Raw genomic sequence first — 18,411 nt, forward strand, 5'->3', positions numbered from 1 at the left:
TTCATTATCTATCCTGCAGGTCTGTCGTGTTCATTTAAAGCATTAAGCACAGCAGTCATGGGTCATGATTTCGAAAATGCTGGCAGAGGTGTACGTCAACACTACCAATGCAAAACTCAACAGTCAGTGACCTACATATAGTTATACATTTGGAGGTTCTGGATGGTGTTTTTCCATTTCTTGTGCATAATAAAGCAAAGTTGTTAATTAAGTTAATTTGCTACTCAAGAAACATCTCTTGTTATTATCACTGTTGAAAACAGTTGTGCTGCTTAATATTTTTGTGGAAACATTGGTACATTGTTTTCAGTATTCTTTGATGAATAGAAAGTTCAAAAGAACAACATTTATTTGAAACAAATCTTCTGTAACATTATAAATGTCTTTACTGTCACTTCTAATAAATTTAATGCATCCTTGCTAAATAAAAATTATAATTAAAAAAAAAAACATGACCCCAAACTTTTGATCACTAGTGTAGTTAGAGGGGAAAATGCTGATTTAGAAATTGTGGTGTCACTTAAATAAATACATTTAAATAAATCTTGCATTGTTTGTGACTGATTATATAATAGTAACTATAATTGCAGAGATGGTGCAAATCTCATTAATGAAACAGGGCTACTTTTCAATCATTTTTTTATTGTATCAACAGTCACAGCAATTGGTGAGAATACACTTTTTCAATAAGACGTCCCTTGAAAAACCAAGATATGAGAAATAAGATTTGATCCTTACATGACAGAATCATTAAAGAAAGACTGCACAGATATGACTCAGCTAAAAAGAAAACCAACCCATTAAGTACAGGAATAAATTAAATACTTCATAATCAGATTTTTACCATGTCCCTGCCTATAGTATGTTTGAGTAAACCGTGTGCTAGGCTTTTTTTTTTTTAGCTTTAAAGATACCAGATTGACAATTAGAGCAAGTCATTATAGCAAAGGTTATTCACTATTCAGCTATATTCTTTTTTCTTTGAAATTAATGTTAACATTGAACTTAATTTGTCCAATTGCCTCTTTAGTCATAGCATAAAGAGCTGATCAAAATGTTTACATGCATACTTGTAATGCCTGATTGTGGTCTATGAATATATATTAATTTTTATTTTTTTGCTTAGATTGTTGTTAAATAAATAGACTTATTACACAGCTGTATACCATGTATTCATTGCATTTGTTTCCCTTTAAACTTCTGTCTGTAATCTTTCATCAACCATAGTTAACATACTTTGACAACATGATTTTGTTGTAACAATGTATTCAACACAAATATAGCATATGAATTTACTGATTGTAACATTGCACTGTACAATGGCACTCAGGGAAAGTGTTTATTTGATTTATTAGCTTTATAGCACAAGAATTATTAAACAGTGTGGTCTAGAAACCAAGACATGTTCTCCATAAAGCACTTAAACAGCCTCAGAAAAGAAGCTGGGAAAAAAACATTCTGTGCTGTTATCTGAATGCACACAGACACAATCATCAAACATTGTAACTGAACTGCAAGACGGCCTTGAGCTGATAACAGCTCCTTGAATGATAATACCTGATAATATTGGAGCCTTTTGTATTTGATAAATGTAGCATAAGACAATGTTGTCTTGCGTCAGCTTATATTTTTAGGCCACAGCGCATTGACTCATGAAAGATACCTTCTTCCAACATTCACGATTATTTGCAGAAGCAATGACATCTTCGAGTCTATAAGTAATAGCTCAACATTTGCTGAAAAATTTAAATATGTAGATGAGATTGTTTCCTTATCTGAAGAGAACTGGAGAAATTTAGCATTACATAATTTGCTCTTCAGTGAATGTTCTGCAGTGAATGGGTGCCGTCAGAATAAGATTTAAAACAGCTGATAAAAACATCACAATAATCCACAAGTAATCAAGAGGACTGCAGCCATAAACTCACATCTTGTGAAGCGAAATGCTGTGAGTTTGTAATTAAAAAAAAAAACACATCAAGATATTTTAATGTAAAACCATAGCTTCTGGCTACGAGTCCTCTGTCCATAATAATGTTTATTACAAAGTAAAAGTCCTCTCATCTGATTCAAGAGAAATATGCACAGCACAGATCAAGTACTGTTTAGAAGCAAAAACAGCTGTTTATGTAGATTACTTGTGAATTATGATGATGTTTTTATCAGCTGTTTGGACTCTCATTTTGACGGCACCCATTCAATGCAGAGGATCTGTTGGTGAGCAAGTGACGTATTGCTAAATCTCTCCAAATCTGCTCAGATGAAGAAACAAACTCATCTACATCTTGGATGGCCAAAGGGTGAGACATTTTTCAGCAAATTTTCATTTCTGGCTGAACTTTTCCTTTTTAAGTAAGCAAAGGAGTTTAAATTACATATTTATCAAACAATGGAATATTCCCTCCACTTATGATTGATATAATCTGCTGCCTCATAGCATCTTAAGCATTTTATTGAGAACTCTCCAATGTCAACATGTTCTCAATGGAAGCCATCACCTTAGCAGACAAACTAAGGCAATCTCTTAGCTGCCCACACGGAAGATCCAGCGGTAGTCACATGAGAGATTCCAGACTCTCATGCAAGCCACAGCAACAGTTTGTCTCTCTCAATGGATCTAAAATAGGTCATATCAGACCACATAAGCTTTATTTCCAGAGCTCCCATCGGCTTCACAGTGAATCTGTTCGCCTGCGGGCGAACACTGCAGACATGCTCTTCACAATGCCCTTGATCCCTGCTAACTTTTTCACAGACACCCTGGACTCCCTGATGCGATCCACCAGCCCATGGAAAACCATGAGGACACTGTGGTAGTTCTCAGCAGCTGAGACCTCATAAAACTGACAGTCTGCAGAGAGTGCAAGCAGCCTGCCCTCTTCGCTGAGGACCGTTCGGCGATGGTGCAGGTCCCTCTTGTTTCCCACAATAACTATGGGCATCTTCTCAAAGCCCAGAATGTCCTTATTAGTTTTGATAATTTGAATGAGCTTGGAGACCGCGTTGAAACTGGCTCGGTCACAGATGCTGTAGACCAGCACAAAGCCATCTGCCCACTGGAATCTCTTCTCACACATCAAGGACTCGGAAGACAGGTCCTGCTGAGAAGACAAACATTAGGTATTTATTCAACATTCAGATGGTGTATATAATATTTGTCATTCACTAAATATAAAAAAAAGCATGAAAACTGCCTAAGCTAATTTGATGGTCTTGGCTTGTTTAAGATTGTCTTATAGCCTGTACACGCTTATATACAGATGGTTTATCTAGCCTAACAAGTTACACAGTGTCCAAAACCCTTATAAATCTAGCCAACAGACTACCTTGACCAGGCTAGGAGACCAGTTACGACCACCACATAATTTTAAGCAGGTGTATATATATATATATATATATATATATATATATATATATATATATATATATATATATATATATATGCGACCGTGGACCACAAAACCAGTCACAGATATATTTGTAGCAATAGCCAAAAGTACATTGTATGGGTCAAAATTATTGATTTTTCTTTTATGCCAAAAATCATTAGGATATTAAGTAAAGACTATGTTCCATGAAGATATTTTGTAAATTTCCAACCGTAAATATATTCAAACTTAATTTTTGTTTGGTAATATGCATTGCTAAGAACTTCATTTGGACAAATTTAAAGGCGATTTTCTCAATATTTTGATGTTTTTGCAACCTCAGATTCCAGATTTTTAAATAGTTGTATCTCCGCCAAATATTGTGCTATCCTAACAAAACATACATCAACGGAAAGTAAAGCTTATTTATTCAGCATTTATATTTTGATTAAATCTTAATTTCAAAAATCTAACCCTAATATCACAGTTTTTGTGGTGCAGGGTCATATATATATATATATATATATATATATATATATATATAAGATAGGTTGAATAGTTGACAGAAAGTTAACTGGTTATGAAACACTGAATCACCTGTGAATATGGAGCATCCCATATATTCAAAGTTTGCTCTCTTCCATCCACAACAACATTGTGAGTGTAAAGGGACTCTGTAGAGAAACCAGCGTATCAGATATAGTGAAATGTAAAAATAAAAAATAAAATAAAAAAAAAACTTATAAATAAACACATAAATCAGTAAAAGGTAACATACCGATATCCCCATATTCCCCGATGAATCTACGAGTCAGGAATCGGACAATAAGTGCTGCAATTGCAAAACACAAAACTTAAGAGCATTTGCTTATACAGCAAGATGATGTCAAAGTTACAAAAGATGACTGAAGAAAGAAATGCATTGTATATCATTGAATACTTCCTAAAAAATAAACTTACCAGATTTCCCAACATTATCAGTGCCGAGTACCACAACGTTTGCATCCATTCTCTGTCCGTTTAGTTTAGTCATGTCCTTCACAGATGCTGCAAGTGATGGTTCGGCGCGTCTCCGCCGCAGTCCACAAAGATGAGGAGAAGGCGGAGCTTCGACGTGCTCGCTCCCGTGACGCTGATGTGCCCGCCCCGACGGTGAGTTTCATGAGCAGATAACTCAAAGCAGTCACGCAACAAGCTTTGCATGACCGTTGGCTTGAAAGGCATGAAAGGGCTGTATGTCAGTGACTTTATTGCCATACTTTGCTGAAAGGGGACTGTGAATTCTGTATTTGTTGTCATTGTTTACATGGATTGTTCAGACGTTGAATCTGTTTTAGGCCACAAGGTGGTATGAGTAAGCTACTGAGGGTTAGAAAAAAATTGCTTCTACTTTTAATATGAAAAACACCTGCTAGGTTTTTCTGTATAAATTATATGCTGTATATTTTGAAGTAAAAAAGTACACGTTTCTTGCCAATTGTTTTGTATCCATGCTGAAAAAAAAATAGAAACCAACACAGAACTTCTAATGGTTTCCACTACAAACACCATTAAAACATTACAAACCATCAACATTAAACCATTAAAAAATGGTTCCCTTTAGTGTGTTTTGGGACATATTCCATTAGGATTTAGTGGTTTTAACAAGCCACCAATAAAAGGCAACAGATTACCAGTAGAGACCCACAGAGATGATTACAGTTCCCAGTAAAACCATTGCAAATTTTGTGAAGGTTTTATTGTGTTTGTTTGTTTGTTTCATCAGGGATGTTTGTTTCAAACAATCTTGTTAATAAAAAGTGAATATGATAAAACCACACGTATGTATCATGCTAGGGGTATGCTGTATAGGCTATTTAATGAATTTCTGTTTTCCTGGACAATAATGATTGAAATGTTCATTAGCTTATTATATCTAGGGCTTATTCACATTTTTTAAATATGCTTTAAAAATATAATTTGTTCCTGTGAAGCATAGCAGAATTTTTAGTCTTCAGTGTCACATGATCCTTCAGAAATCATTCTAATATACTGATTTATTATGTTGTGCTGCTTAATATTTTTTCAGACGTGATACTTTTTCAGGCTTCTTTGATAAATAAAAAGTTAAAAAGAACAGTGTCTATTCAAAATAGATATTTTGTGTTACAATACACTACTATTGAAAAGTTTGGGGTCAGTAAGATTTTTATTTTTTTTTAAAGAAATTAATACTTTTATTTAGCAAGGATGCGGAAAATGGATTAGAAGTGATAGTAAAGACTTATATTGTTAGAAAAGATTTCTATTTGAAATAAATTCTGTTCTTTTTTACTTTTTTACAAAAGAATCAAAGAAAATAGTATCACAGGTTCCACAGCACAACAGTTTCAACACTGATAATAAATCAGCATATTAGAATGATTTCTGAAGGATCATGTAACACTGAAGTAACACTGGGGAAGTCATGGCCTAATGGTTAGAGAGTCAGACTTGTAATCCGAAGGTTGTGGGTTCGAGTCTCCGGCCGGCAGGAATTGTAGGTGGGGGGAGTGAATGTCCAGCGCTCTCTCCACCCTCAATACCACGACTGAAGTGCCCTTGAGCAAGGCACCGAACCCCCAACTGCTCCCCGGGCGCTGCAGCATAAAATGTCTGCCCACTGCTCCGGGTGTATGTTCACGGTGTGTGTGTGTTCACTGCTGTGTGTGTGCACTTTGGATGGGTTAAATGCAGAGCACGAATTCCGAGTATGGGTCACCATACTTGGCTGAATGTCACTTCACTTCTGAAGATCAGGGCTGCGTTCAGCCCCGAAGAAACGGTGCAAAACGTTTATTAAACGGAAACGTTGTTCAATGGTGATGCGTTGAACACCCTGTTCTGATGACGCAAGTGTTGCAACTATGGCAGCTGAGAAGGACACTCTGTGTGCTCTTTTTGAAGAATTTTCAGAGCCTGATAAAATCAGTATAAATAAATTTTTAATACTGCAAAATACGCTCGATGTTACAGTCACTGCCCTTGCCGTCCAGAATAAAAGAGAACATCCCAATGGAGTGAAGGGATTTGTGGAAACTGTGGTTCCTAAGTATTGTGATCCAACATTTGCCTCGCATTTCAGGATGAAAAGACAAACATTTCAGGTGAAGGATAATCCACTTTTTACCTCCGAGACTGTGTTATGTTCTATATGACCTTATTATTTTTTATTGTGAATATTAGGCTTATCATTATTGCTGATCACTGTTGTTGTGCTATGATATTGTAATATTTAATCATTATACAATCAGAGGAGTATAGAAAAGTTTATGAACGTGTCACTCCAGAATAAAATAGAAAAATATATAAACGTATAGTATTTTTATGTTACATTAATCAGTGTCTAGCACACCTTCCTAAGGAGAGGATATGGACCAGAAGACATTGCAATTACTACATGATATTTAGACAGACTTAAAGAAGTTCCTGATCTATACTTTTGCTCTTATTATTTCAGTTATTTTGCCCTTTTTTTTGCCTTTGGGCACCGGTTTGAGCCTGAATGTGCCCCTGAGTAATGGCTGATGAAAATTCAGCACTGTGTCACAGAAATAAATTACATCTTAAATCGTATTAAAATAGGAAAACAATATTAGAAATTGCAATAATATTTCACAATATCATTGTTGTTCTGTATTTCTGAGCTAATTAATACAGCCTTGATGAGCATTAATTTAACTCCATTAAAAACATTGAAACTCTTACTGACTTTTATTATTTCTTACAGATGAACGATAAAAACACTGATCAGTGTCAACATTGATCAATTTATTTTTCCTGTGGTAAAAGCCAGGAAATTTAAAATGAAATGCACTATAAAATGCATTGTCCCTATCTGGCCACTAGGGTGCAGTATAATCACAATAATTAGACATCTGTCCTTGACAGAAGTGGCATAGGACAAAACAGTTTTGTGAGTGCATCTCACGTTTTGTATAATTGTTTTTAATGTGTATTTTTTTTCTCACCTGCCCTTCTGTGTATAGAGATAAAACAATTGGGGGGGGGAAACTCTCCACCACCAAATTCATCAATAAATATGTCCCTTAATAGTATCATGCAAAATCAAATTAAATACAAAACTGATAATGCTGTATATAAAACCTAAAATAACACACTGCATGATATTGCCACACACAAACCAGAACAGAAACTCTGTGGGCACCTTCATCAGTATGCATGCAGTGTAAATACAAGCATATGTTGATTGATTGAATAATAGCCGTTTGCTAAGCGTTCACATGCTGATGAAGGTGCCCACGTGTTACCATTCTGGTTTGTGTATGGCCATATCATGCAGTGTCCTCATTAAAGATATGGGTGGCTTGGAGGGAACAGCTCCTTATGATTTATGTACTGGTCCAAAGAAAGTGGTGACATTTTCCTGACTGCACCAGTGAGAACATGCTATTGTTTAGGTGGCTTGGATCCTCAGTAATTCCTCAAAGAGCAGCTGAAGACACACCTTTTAAACAAGCACTCAATCATCCCACACCCTTAAACCAATGAACAAAAATGTATTTTTCTTCTCTGAACTTATCCTCTTCTCTAGCTTGCTCTCTAATCTAGTTGTTTAATAAACCAGACTTTGTGTATTACGATTATTGTTGGTTCTCTGATGAATTGCTCTGTTCCTTACTTCTGCCTGTACTATACCTTCAGTCATACACTCAGTTGATCGTCTGCACGTCTCTGCCGTCCTGAGTTGTTCTGCTCCCATCCAGGCAGTAATACTACCTGTTGGGATGCTTTAAATAGTGCTTGTGTAGAAAGAGGGTCCTCATAAACTTCTCCTACTCTTGAAGCCACCCTGCTGTCCCACCCTGACTTCGCTGTTGGCTGTGATTCATTTCCATCTGTGGCTGGCTGAAGGTGTGAAGTTGCTTTTTTTCACTAATGGAATTGGAGTCATGTAAGGCAATACATCAGTTCAGTTATGTGTGTATCAGGCTCAAAAATTAGTTTTCTATTAAGGGGTGCTATTTGCCCCCGGGATTAATTTCTGGGGCATTTTTATTATCTTTGTAAGAGCAATCTATAGAATTAACTCACTAATTTGATTTCTGTGGCTTTTTTTTTTCTTATTCAAGTATTTATTTAATTAATTTAATCAATCAGTCGGAATTGTATCAACATTTAACAAAAGTCATCTTTACACTGCAAAGGTTGCACAGAAGCTGATGAGATGAGATGAGTTTGTTTCTTCATTGGAACAGATTTTGAAAAATTTACCATTACATAATTTTCTCACTAATGGATCATCTGCAGTGAATGGGTGCCGTCAGAATGAAAGTCCAAACATCTGATAAAACAATCACAATAATCCACAAGTAATCGTCACAACTTAAGTCAAACAATTACTGTCATGTGAACCAAAAATCTGCATGTTTGTAAGAAAGAAATTCATCATTAAGACATTTTTAACTTCAAACCATAGCTTCCAGCTAAAATATGTGTCCTTTATCCATAATATTTATTTCTCAGATTTTTGGACTCTTATTCTGACGGCACCCATTTGCTGCAGAGGATCCATTGAAATAAAAAAATAGAACTCATTACAGGGTACGGCTGCAATATTATCAGAGGTTCGACCGGAATTTTACGAAGCTACGAGAATATTTTTTGAACGCAAAGAAAACAAAAATAACGACTTTATTCAACAAGTGGTCTTCTACGCGTCACCCTAGCGCCATTTTGGAGAGTATCCACTGAACATACAGAACGTTTTTTTCTTTGTGTACAAAAAGTATTCTCATAGCTTCATAAAATTACGGTTGAACCTCTGATGTCACATGGATTATTTTAACGATGTCCTTGCTACGTTTCTGGACGTTGATCGTGTTAATTACATTGCTGTCTATAGGAGGGTCAGAGAGCTCTCAGAATTCATCAAAAATATCTTAATTTGTGTTCTGAAGATGAACGAAGGTCTTACAGGTTTGGAACGACATGAGGGTGAGGAATTAATGACAGAATTTTCATTTTGGGGTGAACTATCCCTTTAAGGTACTCCTATGAACTACTAATATTAGAGGTAAATAGGTTACTTGAAGAGCTGTTGTTACTTTTGTACAAAAGAAAAGAGAAAACAGCTTTTATGTCAAGATCTCAAAAAGGGCTAACTCAGGTTAACTCTGCATTGTATTGGTTTAAAATATCAACCTGTCAGTCTGGCCTCTGCTTTAAAAGGTCATGTCACATCACGTGTTTCATCATTTTAAAACTCTGGTATAAGCTTGAATGGAATCAGTCAAAACATTATATGGTTTGTTAATTATTTATTAAAGCTAATTAGCAGTATATAATTAATCTAACATCATTTAATTATTTACAATTTACATTTATTTTCTTTAAATATAACTAAAAATACAATTGCAATAAATGATTTTGCAGATGAACAGACTTCAAATATTTAATTTATATTTATTTACTTTTTAATCTAAAAGAGTAATTGTAATGGAACGGGTCTGACACAGAAGGTAAGTGAAATGACAAGGTGTTTATTTACAGGGTGAAACAGTAAACAGCAATCGTGTGGATTCTTCGGACTTGGTGAGTGTCACTTCGTGAGGTTAAGGAGATAAGAATGTCAATCACAATCAGTCTCTCTGTTTTGACAGATCCTGGGGATTGGCCGCGGCAGAGCGGCAGAGACATACGGGGATCCGACCAAGCCACCGGAACAGACGAGGAGGAGGACTGGAAGAGGACAAGGCAGAAGGTAAGTAGGGACAGGTAAGTAATCGCAGGTAGTTATACTCAGCTTTGTCAGGAAGCAGAGATGGTCCATGGAGTAATCCTGAGATCGGACAACTGGTGACTTTGGTGACTGAGCTTATATGTGGCTGGTGATAATGAGGTGCAGGTGCAGGTGATTAAAACTCAGGTGAAGTGGATCGGGGTAACTGGCTCTGGGAGGAGCCTGGTCCTTCTGTTACAGTAATGTCATCTCAAACTTTTCTTCTCTCTTACCCACCTAGATCCCTATGCCAAAGCTACGGTTATTATTTCCATACTGCCCTCATAAAAAGCCCTATCAAACTAATTTGAGGCCACTCTGTTGAAATGAAAAAAACTGTAAAGGGTTTCAGTGCCATGAAAACTGCTCTTCTGAACACATTCAAATAAATTGCTTATGGATGATCCATGCACAGCTTAGTCTCACCTGAATTGTTGAATGTTTCCATTTTTAGCCATCTATATTTAAAAAGAAAAGTCAAAGCAATGACTAGAACTGGGCTGTATTTACACAGTATAATGTGATATAGCTCATTACATGCTTGACAGACAGTAAAATGTAGTATTCTGTTCAGCGCTTCAGGGTTAGGAGAGCACAGTGTGCGAGGTCATTACGATTCTCTTAGGAAAATGTTTTAATGCCTTGTGAAATGAAGTATATATATTAGCCCTATATGCTGGTGGCACCAAAGGGAATATAGATAATATTGTATGCACCCTGGGGCCACTTCTTCCATTTCTGAGCTGTCAGAGGTTATATTTGCTTTAATTGCCACACACGTGTGTGAAATACTGTATAAATAGTGTCTTAGAGACGACATATATCCTGCACAGGTGAGTAGCATTTACCCCTCCTATATAGATTGAGCTTCACCTATTTTATTTTATTTTATTTTAAATAAAAAATTAAATAAAATTTTAACAAAAAATGTTCATATTAAAATGCAGTTTAGGTTAAGAATGTTTGCAGCAGTGTACATGTTATATTTCACATAATTGTATTTGAGAGCATCAGATTTAATAAATGTTGATTAAAAGCAAGTGTGCTTTTGAGAAAATATTGGACATTAAAATAACCGACACCAAACCAATGATTTGCATTTGGTGGATTTTGCATGAACTTTGATATCTAGTTACAAACCCAATACTTCTAAACCTCCTCTTATAGCAGCCATTTATTCATGCAAAGCCAGTTCCAGTAAAGCAGCTGAGTCCGTGTGTGTGTGTGTATGCAAATTAATCTCCTTATGGACTAATCTAAACCCTCTTCCATGTTTGATAATTCCACTATTTTCTGGTTCAGGTGTATAGCATATTGGCTGAGTAAAGGTGTGAGATAAGTGTGAAATAAGACCGTTCAGGCAAAAGGCCTGTCTGAAAATTATATTGGATTTACAATTCATACAGATAAACTGTCCAAAGCAAAGAGCGTCTTTGATGACTTACAGCTTCTTGTATACAATAAACTTTCAATTTATTTAAAGTGACAACACTGGAGGAGAGAATCAGTTTTGCAAGTTTTAAACTAAATCTAAATGTGAGTGAAACGCACAGGAAATATTAAAATAGGGACCATTAATTGATTATTTCACATTTTGAATTTAAAGCTGCTGCATGGTTATTACATGTTTATTAGAAGCAGTGGCATACACAGATCTTGCTATCAACCCATTAGCACATTTGATGTGATTTCATTTGATTGCATTTCATTTCAGTAATACCCATCACGCTGAGGCAGAGGTCTTTAGTTCTGAGCGTTTCTTTCTCTGCAACCCAGATGTGCTGTTGACTCCCGCAGGAGAATGATGGAAGATTCCCTTCTTGCATATTCATGGATTGGTTTCAGACACTTCAATTATTCAGCTGGATGGATTTTCTTAAGGAACCGTCCAAAGAACTGCCCACCTTGAACTGTGAGTGATGCATGGGATTTAATGCCATTTCAGTAGCGGGCAGGATAATCTTCAAAGGAATGTGTTTGCCCCTTTCTGAACACAGGCCACTGAATCTCACCCGTATCTTTTTCAAAACCTTTCTGATATTTTATTACAGGTGCTTCATGGTCGTCATGCATGGAGGTACCATGTGGAAATTAAAAGTAACCATTTCGTTATTGTAATGTGACCTGTCAATCTTAATTCTATACTAAAAGAGTGCACCATGTGGTAACATCTAAATAAATTTTGTTTATTGAAGTCAAAAATATAATTCCAAGATCACTGATTAATAGCCCCATGTATATATAGGACCAAAGATGCAGAAATAAAAATTAATATATATTAAAAATAAATAAATAAATGCCAAAATAAGAAATTATATTAAAAAGAATAACTGAAATTAAAAGTAAATAATGAAAGTAATTAATAGACAAAATTATGGACAAAAAACACTAATTTATTTAGGACATGAAAATGAATTTTTTTGTTTGTTTTATCATATATTTTTTTCCCCCTGACTATTATATTTATTTAGTTATTTTTAATGTTCATGCGGCCTTAAAATTTTAAGTTTAGTCAACCTGAAATGTGAAGTTGTATTATGTGAAAACACTGATATTTAAGACAATTAAATGAAATGCAGGAAAGCTATTCTAAGTCAGTAAGTTTTAAATTGTTATAGCTGTTTACAGTAATCATATGTAAAGGTGCCTGAACTTTATAATACGACGGCCTAAAAACTTTACTGAGGGCTAAAAGTAAATGTTGCATTATATCCAACTATATTATATTAAAATGTATTGCATTATTTAAATTTTTTTAGAATTTAAAAATTTTAAATAACAATTTCTGAATTTTTGAAATTATTTTTTTTAAATCAAAAACATTCACTAAATTTCAATAAAAGAAAAATGTAAATTAGAAATGATTTTTCCCTCCTCCTCTTGTGAAATGCTGGTTTGGGCATTTCTGCCTTAAAGTGGCATTAATGGTTATGCACATTTTAGGGATAGATAAGGAACAAAGTTGTTATGACAGTGAATCTGTCAAAGCTGATCCCTTCTTGACCCTACATGTTACTTGTCTTGAGATGTTAACCACTGTACTTTGTGAGGCGCAGCTTTCATTAGACATCATTAGACATCTGTGGAGGAATCGATACAAAAGGAAAAGATGAGATCATTGCTTTTTCATATCCCCCTCAGGAAGGAAACGCTTGAGCAACTTTGCTGTAGAGCCACAAGCTGTGCAGCGAGGAGGCAGAATCACTCAGCCCAGCCTTTCACAAACAGCTGCTTCTAGTGCCACTAGATGTATTTTGGAGGGAAGGGGGTGGAAGCTGCTCCCTGCACTTCTCAATGTGCCAGAAAGTGTTATCAGTTCAGTGTTAATGCATGTGTCGTGTCTTAATTTCCATTACCCGTTCCTTTATCGTTGTGTGTATATCAATGAGAAACTGCTGCCGAATTTAAATGAGACATTCTGTTGCTTGTTGCTAAGGTCTGTCTGTGTCATGAGGACATTTTCTGAAAGAGTAATTTGTGTATTTCCTCCCTTAATTGAAAAAAAACTTTATTTTCTCCTAACGACTGAATCATAAGAAAAGGAATAATGATAACACTTTACAATGAGGTTCAATTCATTAACATTGGTTAATGTATTAGGTATTATAGGAACTAACAATAGACAACAATTTGTGATAATGAATGAATGAATGAATGAATGAATGAATGAATGATGCATTTATATAGCGCATTTATTGTGTATTGCCGTACACCCAAAGCGCTTTACAATCATGTGGGGGTTTCTCCTTAACCACCACCAGTGTGCAGCATCCACTTGGATGATGTGACAGCAGCCACAGTACAACGGCGCCAGTGCGCTCACCACACACCAGCTACAGGTGGAGAGGAGAGAGTGATAGAGCCAATCAAGTGGATGAGGATTACTAGGAGGCCATGATTGATACGGGTCAGTGGAGGGAATTTGGCCAGGACACCGGGGTTACACCCCTACTCTTTACGAGAAGTGCCATGGGATTTTTAGTGACCACAGAGAGTCAGGACCTCGGTTTAACGTCTCATCCGAAAGATGGTGCTTTTTACAGTATAGTGTCCCCGTCACTATACTGGGGTGTTAGGACCCACACAGACCACAGGGTGAGCACCCCCTGCTGGCCTCACTAACACCTCTTCCAACAGCAACCTAGTTTTCCCAGGAGGTCTCCCATCCAGGTACTGACCAGGCTCAACCCTGCTTAGCTTCAGTGGGCAACCCGTCTTGGGCTGCAGGGTGATATGGCTGTGGTGCATCCATATAATCTATGATCATATTATACTGTAAATACACTATGTACCATTTTCATGTTTTTATATAAAAAAAAATATGCATAATTAAGGTAAATCTATAACATTGTACTTTGAGTTTTATTACCTTGGAATTAAATGACAGAAAACTGGTTAATGCTGCTACATGAGCATTTCTAATACAATAGACTGACAGCAGATTTGACATCTTTCTCTCTTTCTCTTGAAATGTTTTTCCTCTTTTGGAAAAGCATGGAAACGTTATTTGTTATTGGGACAAATGGGAACGCAAAAACTATATTTTTTGTAGTTTTTGTTCTCCACTATATCATTTTACCCATCGAAGATAATGTCCGCTTCTGAGAACCCCAGAAACCGTGTTGCCAAATCTGTGGTTTTTCCACAGAATTGGGCTATTTTTATACTGTTGCTGTGGGTTGTTTTTTTAGTCTGTGAGTTGAAGCTAAACCCCATTTCCCCCCGAGTCGCAACTGGGCTAGTTCTGGCTGTGACTGGGCTAATTCTGAGTACCAATTGACCCTTTGCAAAGACCCGCCCTCCCTTAGTTACTGTTGCTATGTGTGACAAGCTATGCCGGTCTAGTACAACACATAATGTTCTAACGCAGTGAAAAATACATTACGGAGCAAAGCGGAAACTGACAGGAGCACGTTACTTTAGGTATGAAACAAGTTTCAGCTTTCAATTTTATTTTTATTTTTTTGATGAAATTCCAACAATAAATACCATTTTATTGATCTTTAATGTGTCGTGATAGATCACTGTAGTGCCTTCAAGCGGCACGTGAACCGATCGTCTTTTCCTCTTTACCAGTTAAAGCATGAAATAAACATGAATGAACATCAGAAGGTATTTTATTTTAATTTGAAGTCCACTCTACTCTCCTGTCTGATTTGTTTGTCGGACAAAATGTGGGATTTGGCATTATGATTGGTCAGATCGCCTGTCAATTAATCCCTCTGCGAAGGGTCAATGGGGATTATTTTATAACGCAGACCTGGCAACACTTTTTTTAATGTAATAATATTTCACAATATGAATGTTTTCTGTACATTTGATCAAATAAATGCCTGCATGGGTGAGCAATAAGAAACGTCTTTCAAAAATATGGCATAAGGACATCGGTCAGTAATAAAATGCTGTAATTGCCACCACCATAGAACTACTAGCATGTGTGATCTGATCTCATGACTTGCATACATGTTAGTTGAATTTGACTCTAGATATTTGGCATATGTGCATGCTTGAGGGAAAAGCAACAAATGAATAATTCATGGAATAAATATGGTAAGTGCTTTCAAATGGTCCCTCATCAAAACTACTACAATACTCCCCTGCTCCTTTCTTTTATACTCACTCGGATGAACTATACATGCAAGATTGATTCAGTATAACACTGCCATTACTTCATTAATAAACACTGTAAAATTGATAATGCAGCTGTCACGTATGATAAGGCCAAGCATAAAGAAAGTGGAGGAAAATCTGGTTCAGATTGTTGAAATAGTGATATCTTTACCCTGGCAATCAGTTTTGGAGACTTTTTTTCCCTTTTAACCTGCCAGTTAAACTTCTGACAGACTAAACAGGAATTGGCTAAGCGATTTCTCAGCTCACAGGAATGCACCAATGCATTTAGTGGCTTTGCTCATTATCATGAATAGTGGAATGACTTGATGCCTTTTGTATTTTTTATACTTTTCTCAGAGGACACATTTACCTTATTTGAATTGCAATGTCCCTGACTGTATCCACAGGGAGAACTATTTAACATTTATAAATATCTCTATAATGTCACTGGTTGAATGAGAGCCGGGGCAGTTGCCATGACAAAAGGGCGAGTACATGCTTGGCTTGCATTGTTTTAAAAGACAAATGAAATCAAGGAGTCTTTTCCTTCTTTAGAGCTGCGCAGGATGTGAGTCAACAGGGTGTCTGCAAAATGCGAAAATGCAAACCATCAAAACTATTTTCAAAAACAAGCTACAGTATTTTCTAACTATGCAGAAAAAGATGTAATAAACAGTTTATTATACTCTTTTATTATAATCTGTCATTTCTGTGTAGTTAGAAAATGCAACACATTATAAATGTATATATACAAACTATATGACGGCAATATATATAAAAACGTATATATTAAACTTATAAAACGTATTATATATATATATATAAAAATGTGTGTAATATGATTTAAAAAATAAAACACAAAATAAAAAAATATATACTTTTATTCAGCAAGGACTTATTAAATTGATCAAATGTGACAGTAAAGTATTTATAATATGAATACTTCATGACAGCATAGTATTTATAACATTGCAAAAGATTTTAATTTAAAATAAATTATGATTTAGTTGAAATTTCTATTATTTAAAGAATCCTGAAAAAATAATCATGATTTCCACAAAAATGATAAGCAAAAACCGTTTTCAACATTGTTAATAATTAAGTAACACAAATAATTGAAGACTGGAGAAATGATGCTGAAAATTCAGCTTTGCATCACAGGAATAAATTGCATTTTAAAATACATTAAAATAGAATCTCTTATTTTAAATTGTAATAATATTTCACAATATTACTGTATTTTTGATCAAATAAATGAAGCTTTGGTGATCATAAGAGACTTCTTTCAAAAACTTACTGAATCTTATTCATTCATCCATCCATCCATCCATCCATCCATCCATCCATCCATTCATTCATTCATTCAGGCCATGACACTTATGGGGTAAAATTGGTTGCTTTATAGCACTTCTTAAAGGGAGAGTTCACCTTCAGTTGGTCCCCATCGATTTGCATAGTGATTTTTTTTTCCATACTTTGGAAGTCAATGGTGACCAGCAACTGAAGGTGAACTATCCCTTTAAGATGCTTTGCTTACAACTGTGCTACTTTGAATAAAATATGAGACTCCTGTCATGACATGAGAGACATTTATGTTTGCCCTTCAGTGCATTCTCATCTGTCCGCATACTTCCAATGGGTTTGTAATGAATTGAGAGGTGGCACGGCACCCTGTCTCCAAAATGCTGTCACGGTCAGGCCTGTGAAAGCACAGTCAGCAGCTTTTCAACTGTAGCTGAATTTATTGGGGTTTTCCAGAGTGAGAGTCTCTGAATTGCTAAACATGCTGTTTATTTCTTCCATCGGCTATCCATGGTGGCAACTCACTCTGTGCCAGCAGAAAGAACAGAGCCCCTTTAGTGCATTTTATGTGCTCTTGAAAGGAGGTTATGGCAATTTATCTGTCCCTTGCTATAAAATCCATCATGCCTATAAAACTGTATCAGTCAGGGTGAGGACAGCATAAATATCCAGTAAGAATAACAGTATCATTTATCTGAACTGTTTGGATTTCTGGCTGTTACAAAGTTTGCCACACACTGGGATAAAAGTATCCTTAGACCACTCTTAAAAGAACTGTTCTCCCAAAAATTCAAATTAGCTAAAAATGTATTAACCCTCAGATCATCCAAGATGTAGATGTGTTCACTGGAGTAAGTGTTATTTTGGATTATGAACTGGTAATTTACCTAGAAGTGAGGATTTAACGTTAACATTTTTAACTTTAAAATGCCTTAATGATCGATTGCACTCATTCTGACAGCACCCATTCACTGCAGAGGATCCATTGGTGAGCGAGTGATAAGCAAGCTAAATTTCTTCAAATCTGTTGAACAAACTCATCTACATATTGGATTGTCTGAGGTTTAAAAAAAAAATCATTTTTAGCTATTTTTATTTTTATTAAATTTTTATTTGCATAATTTTTTTTATAAAAAACTGGATAAAAATTGCATTCACAGTCGTAAATCATATTTTAGTCTCATTAGTAAATTTTTCATAATTTTAAATAATTTTGGAATTTGGTTTGAGTAGATGTTACATTTTACATTCTATTTATTTATTGTTTATTTATTTATTTAGTTACTCATTCGTTCATTCATTCATCTATGGTCTCTTTAGTGCTTTTAGCTATTTTATTTCAATCCTGTAAATTATCTTGCAATTGTG

At 35.5% G+C, this 18,411-nt stretch overlaps 1 protein-coding gene across 2 annotated transcripts; it reads right to left on the reverse strand.

The window, feature by feature from the left end:
• Positions 1-629: 629 nt before the first annotated feature.
• On the reverse strand, positions 630-4,446 carry LOC306842794 (ras-related and estrogen-regulated growth inhibitor-like protein). 2 transcript variants are annotated; one of them, XM_079373864.1, is made up of 4 exons: positions 4,329-4,446; positions 4,147-4,200; positions 3,966-4,042; positions 630-3,101 (listed from the first exon to the last, which is right to left on the reverse strand). In XM_079373864.1, the coding sequence occupies exons 1-4, from the start codon at positions 4,399-4,401 to the stop codon at positions 2,673-2,675; spliced, it is 633 nt and encodes a 210-aa protein (XP_079229990.1). In that variant the 5' UTR covers positions 4,402-4,446; the 3' UTR covers positions 630-2,672. The 2 variants fall into 2 exon arrangements, with proteins under 2 accessions (XP_079229990.1, XP_079229991.1); XM_079373865.1 differs by having other exon boundaries at positions 984-3,098; positions 4,329-4,420.
• Between the last annotated feature and the right edge of the window lie 13,965 nt (positions 4,447-18,411).

This window comes from Barbus barbus (assembly GCF_936440315.1).
Source record: "Barbus barbus genome assembly, chromosome: 23".
Classification (NCBI taxonomy): Eukaryota; Metazoa; Chordata; class Actinopteri; order Cypriniformes; family Cyprinidae; genus Barbus; species Barbus barbus.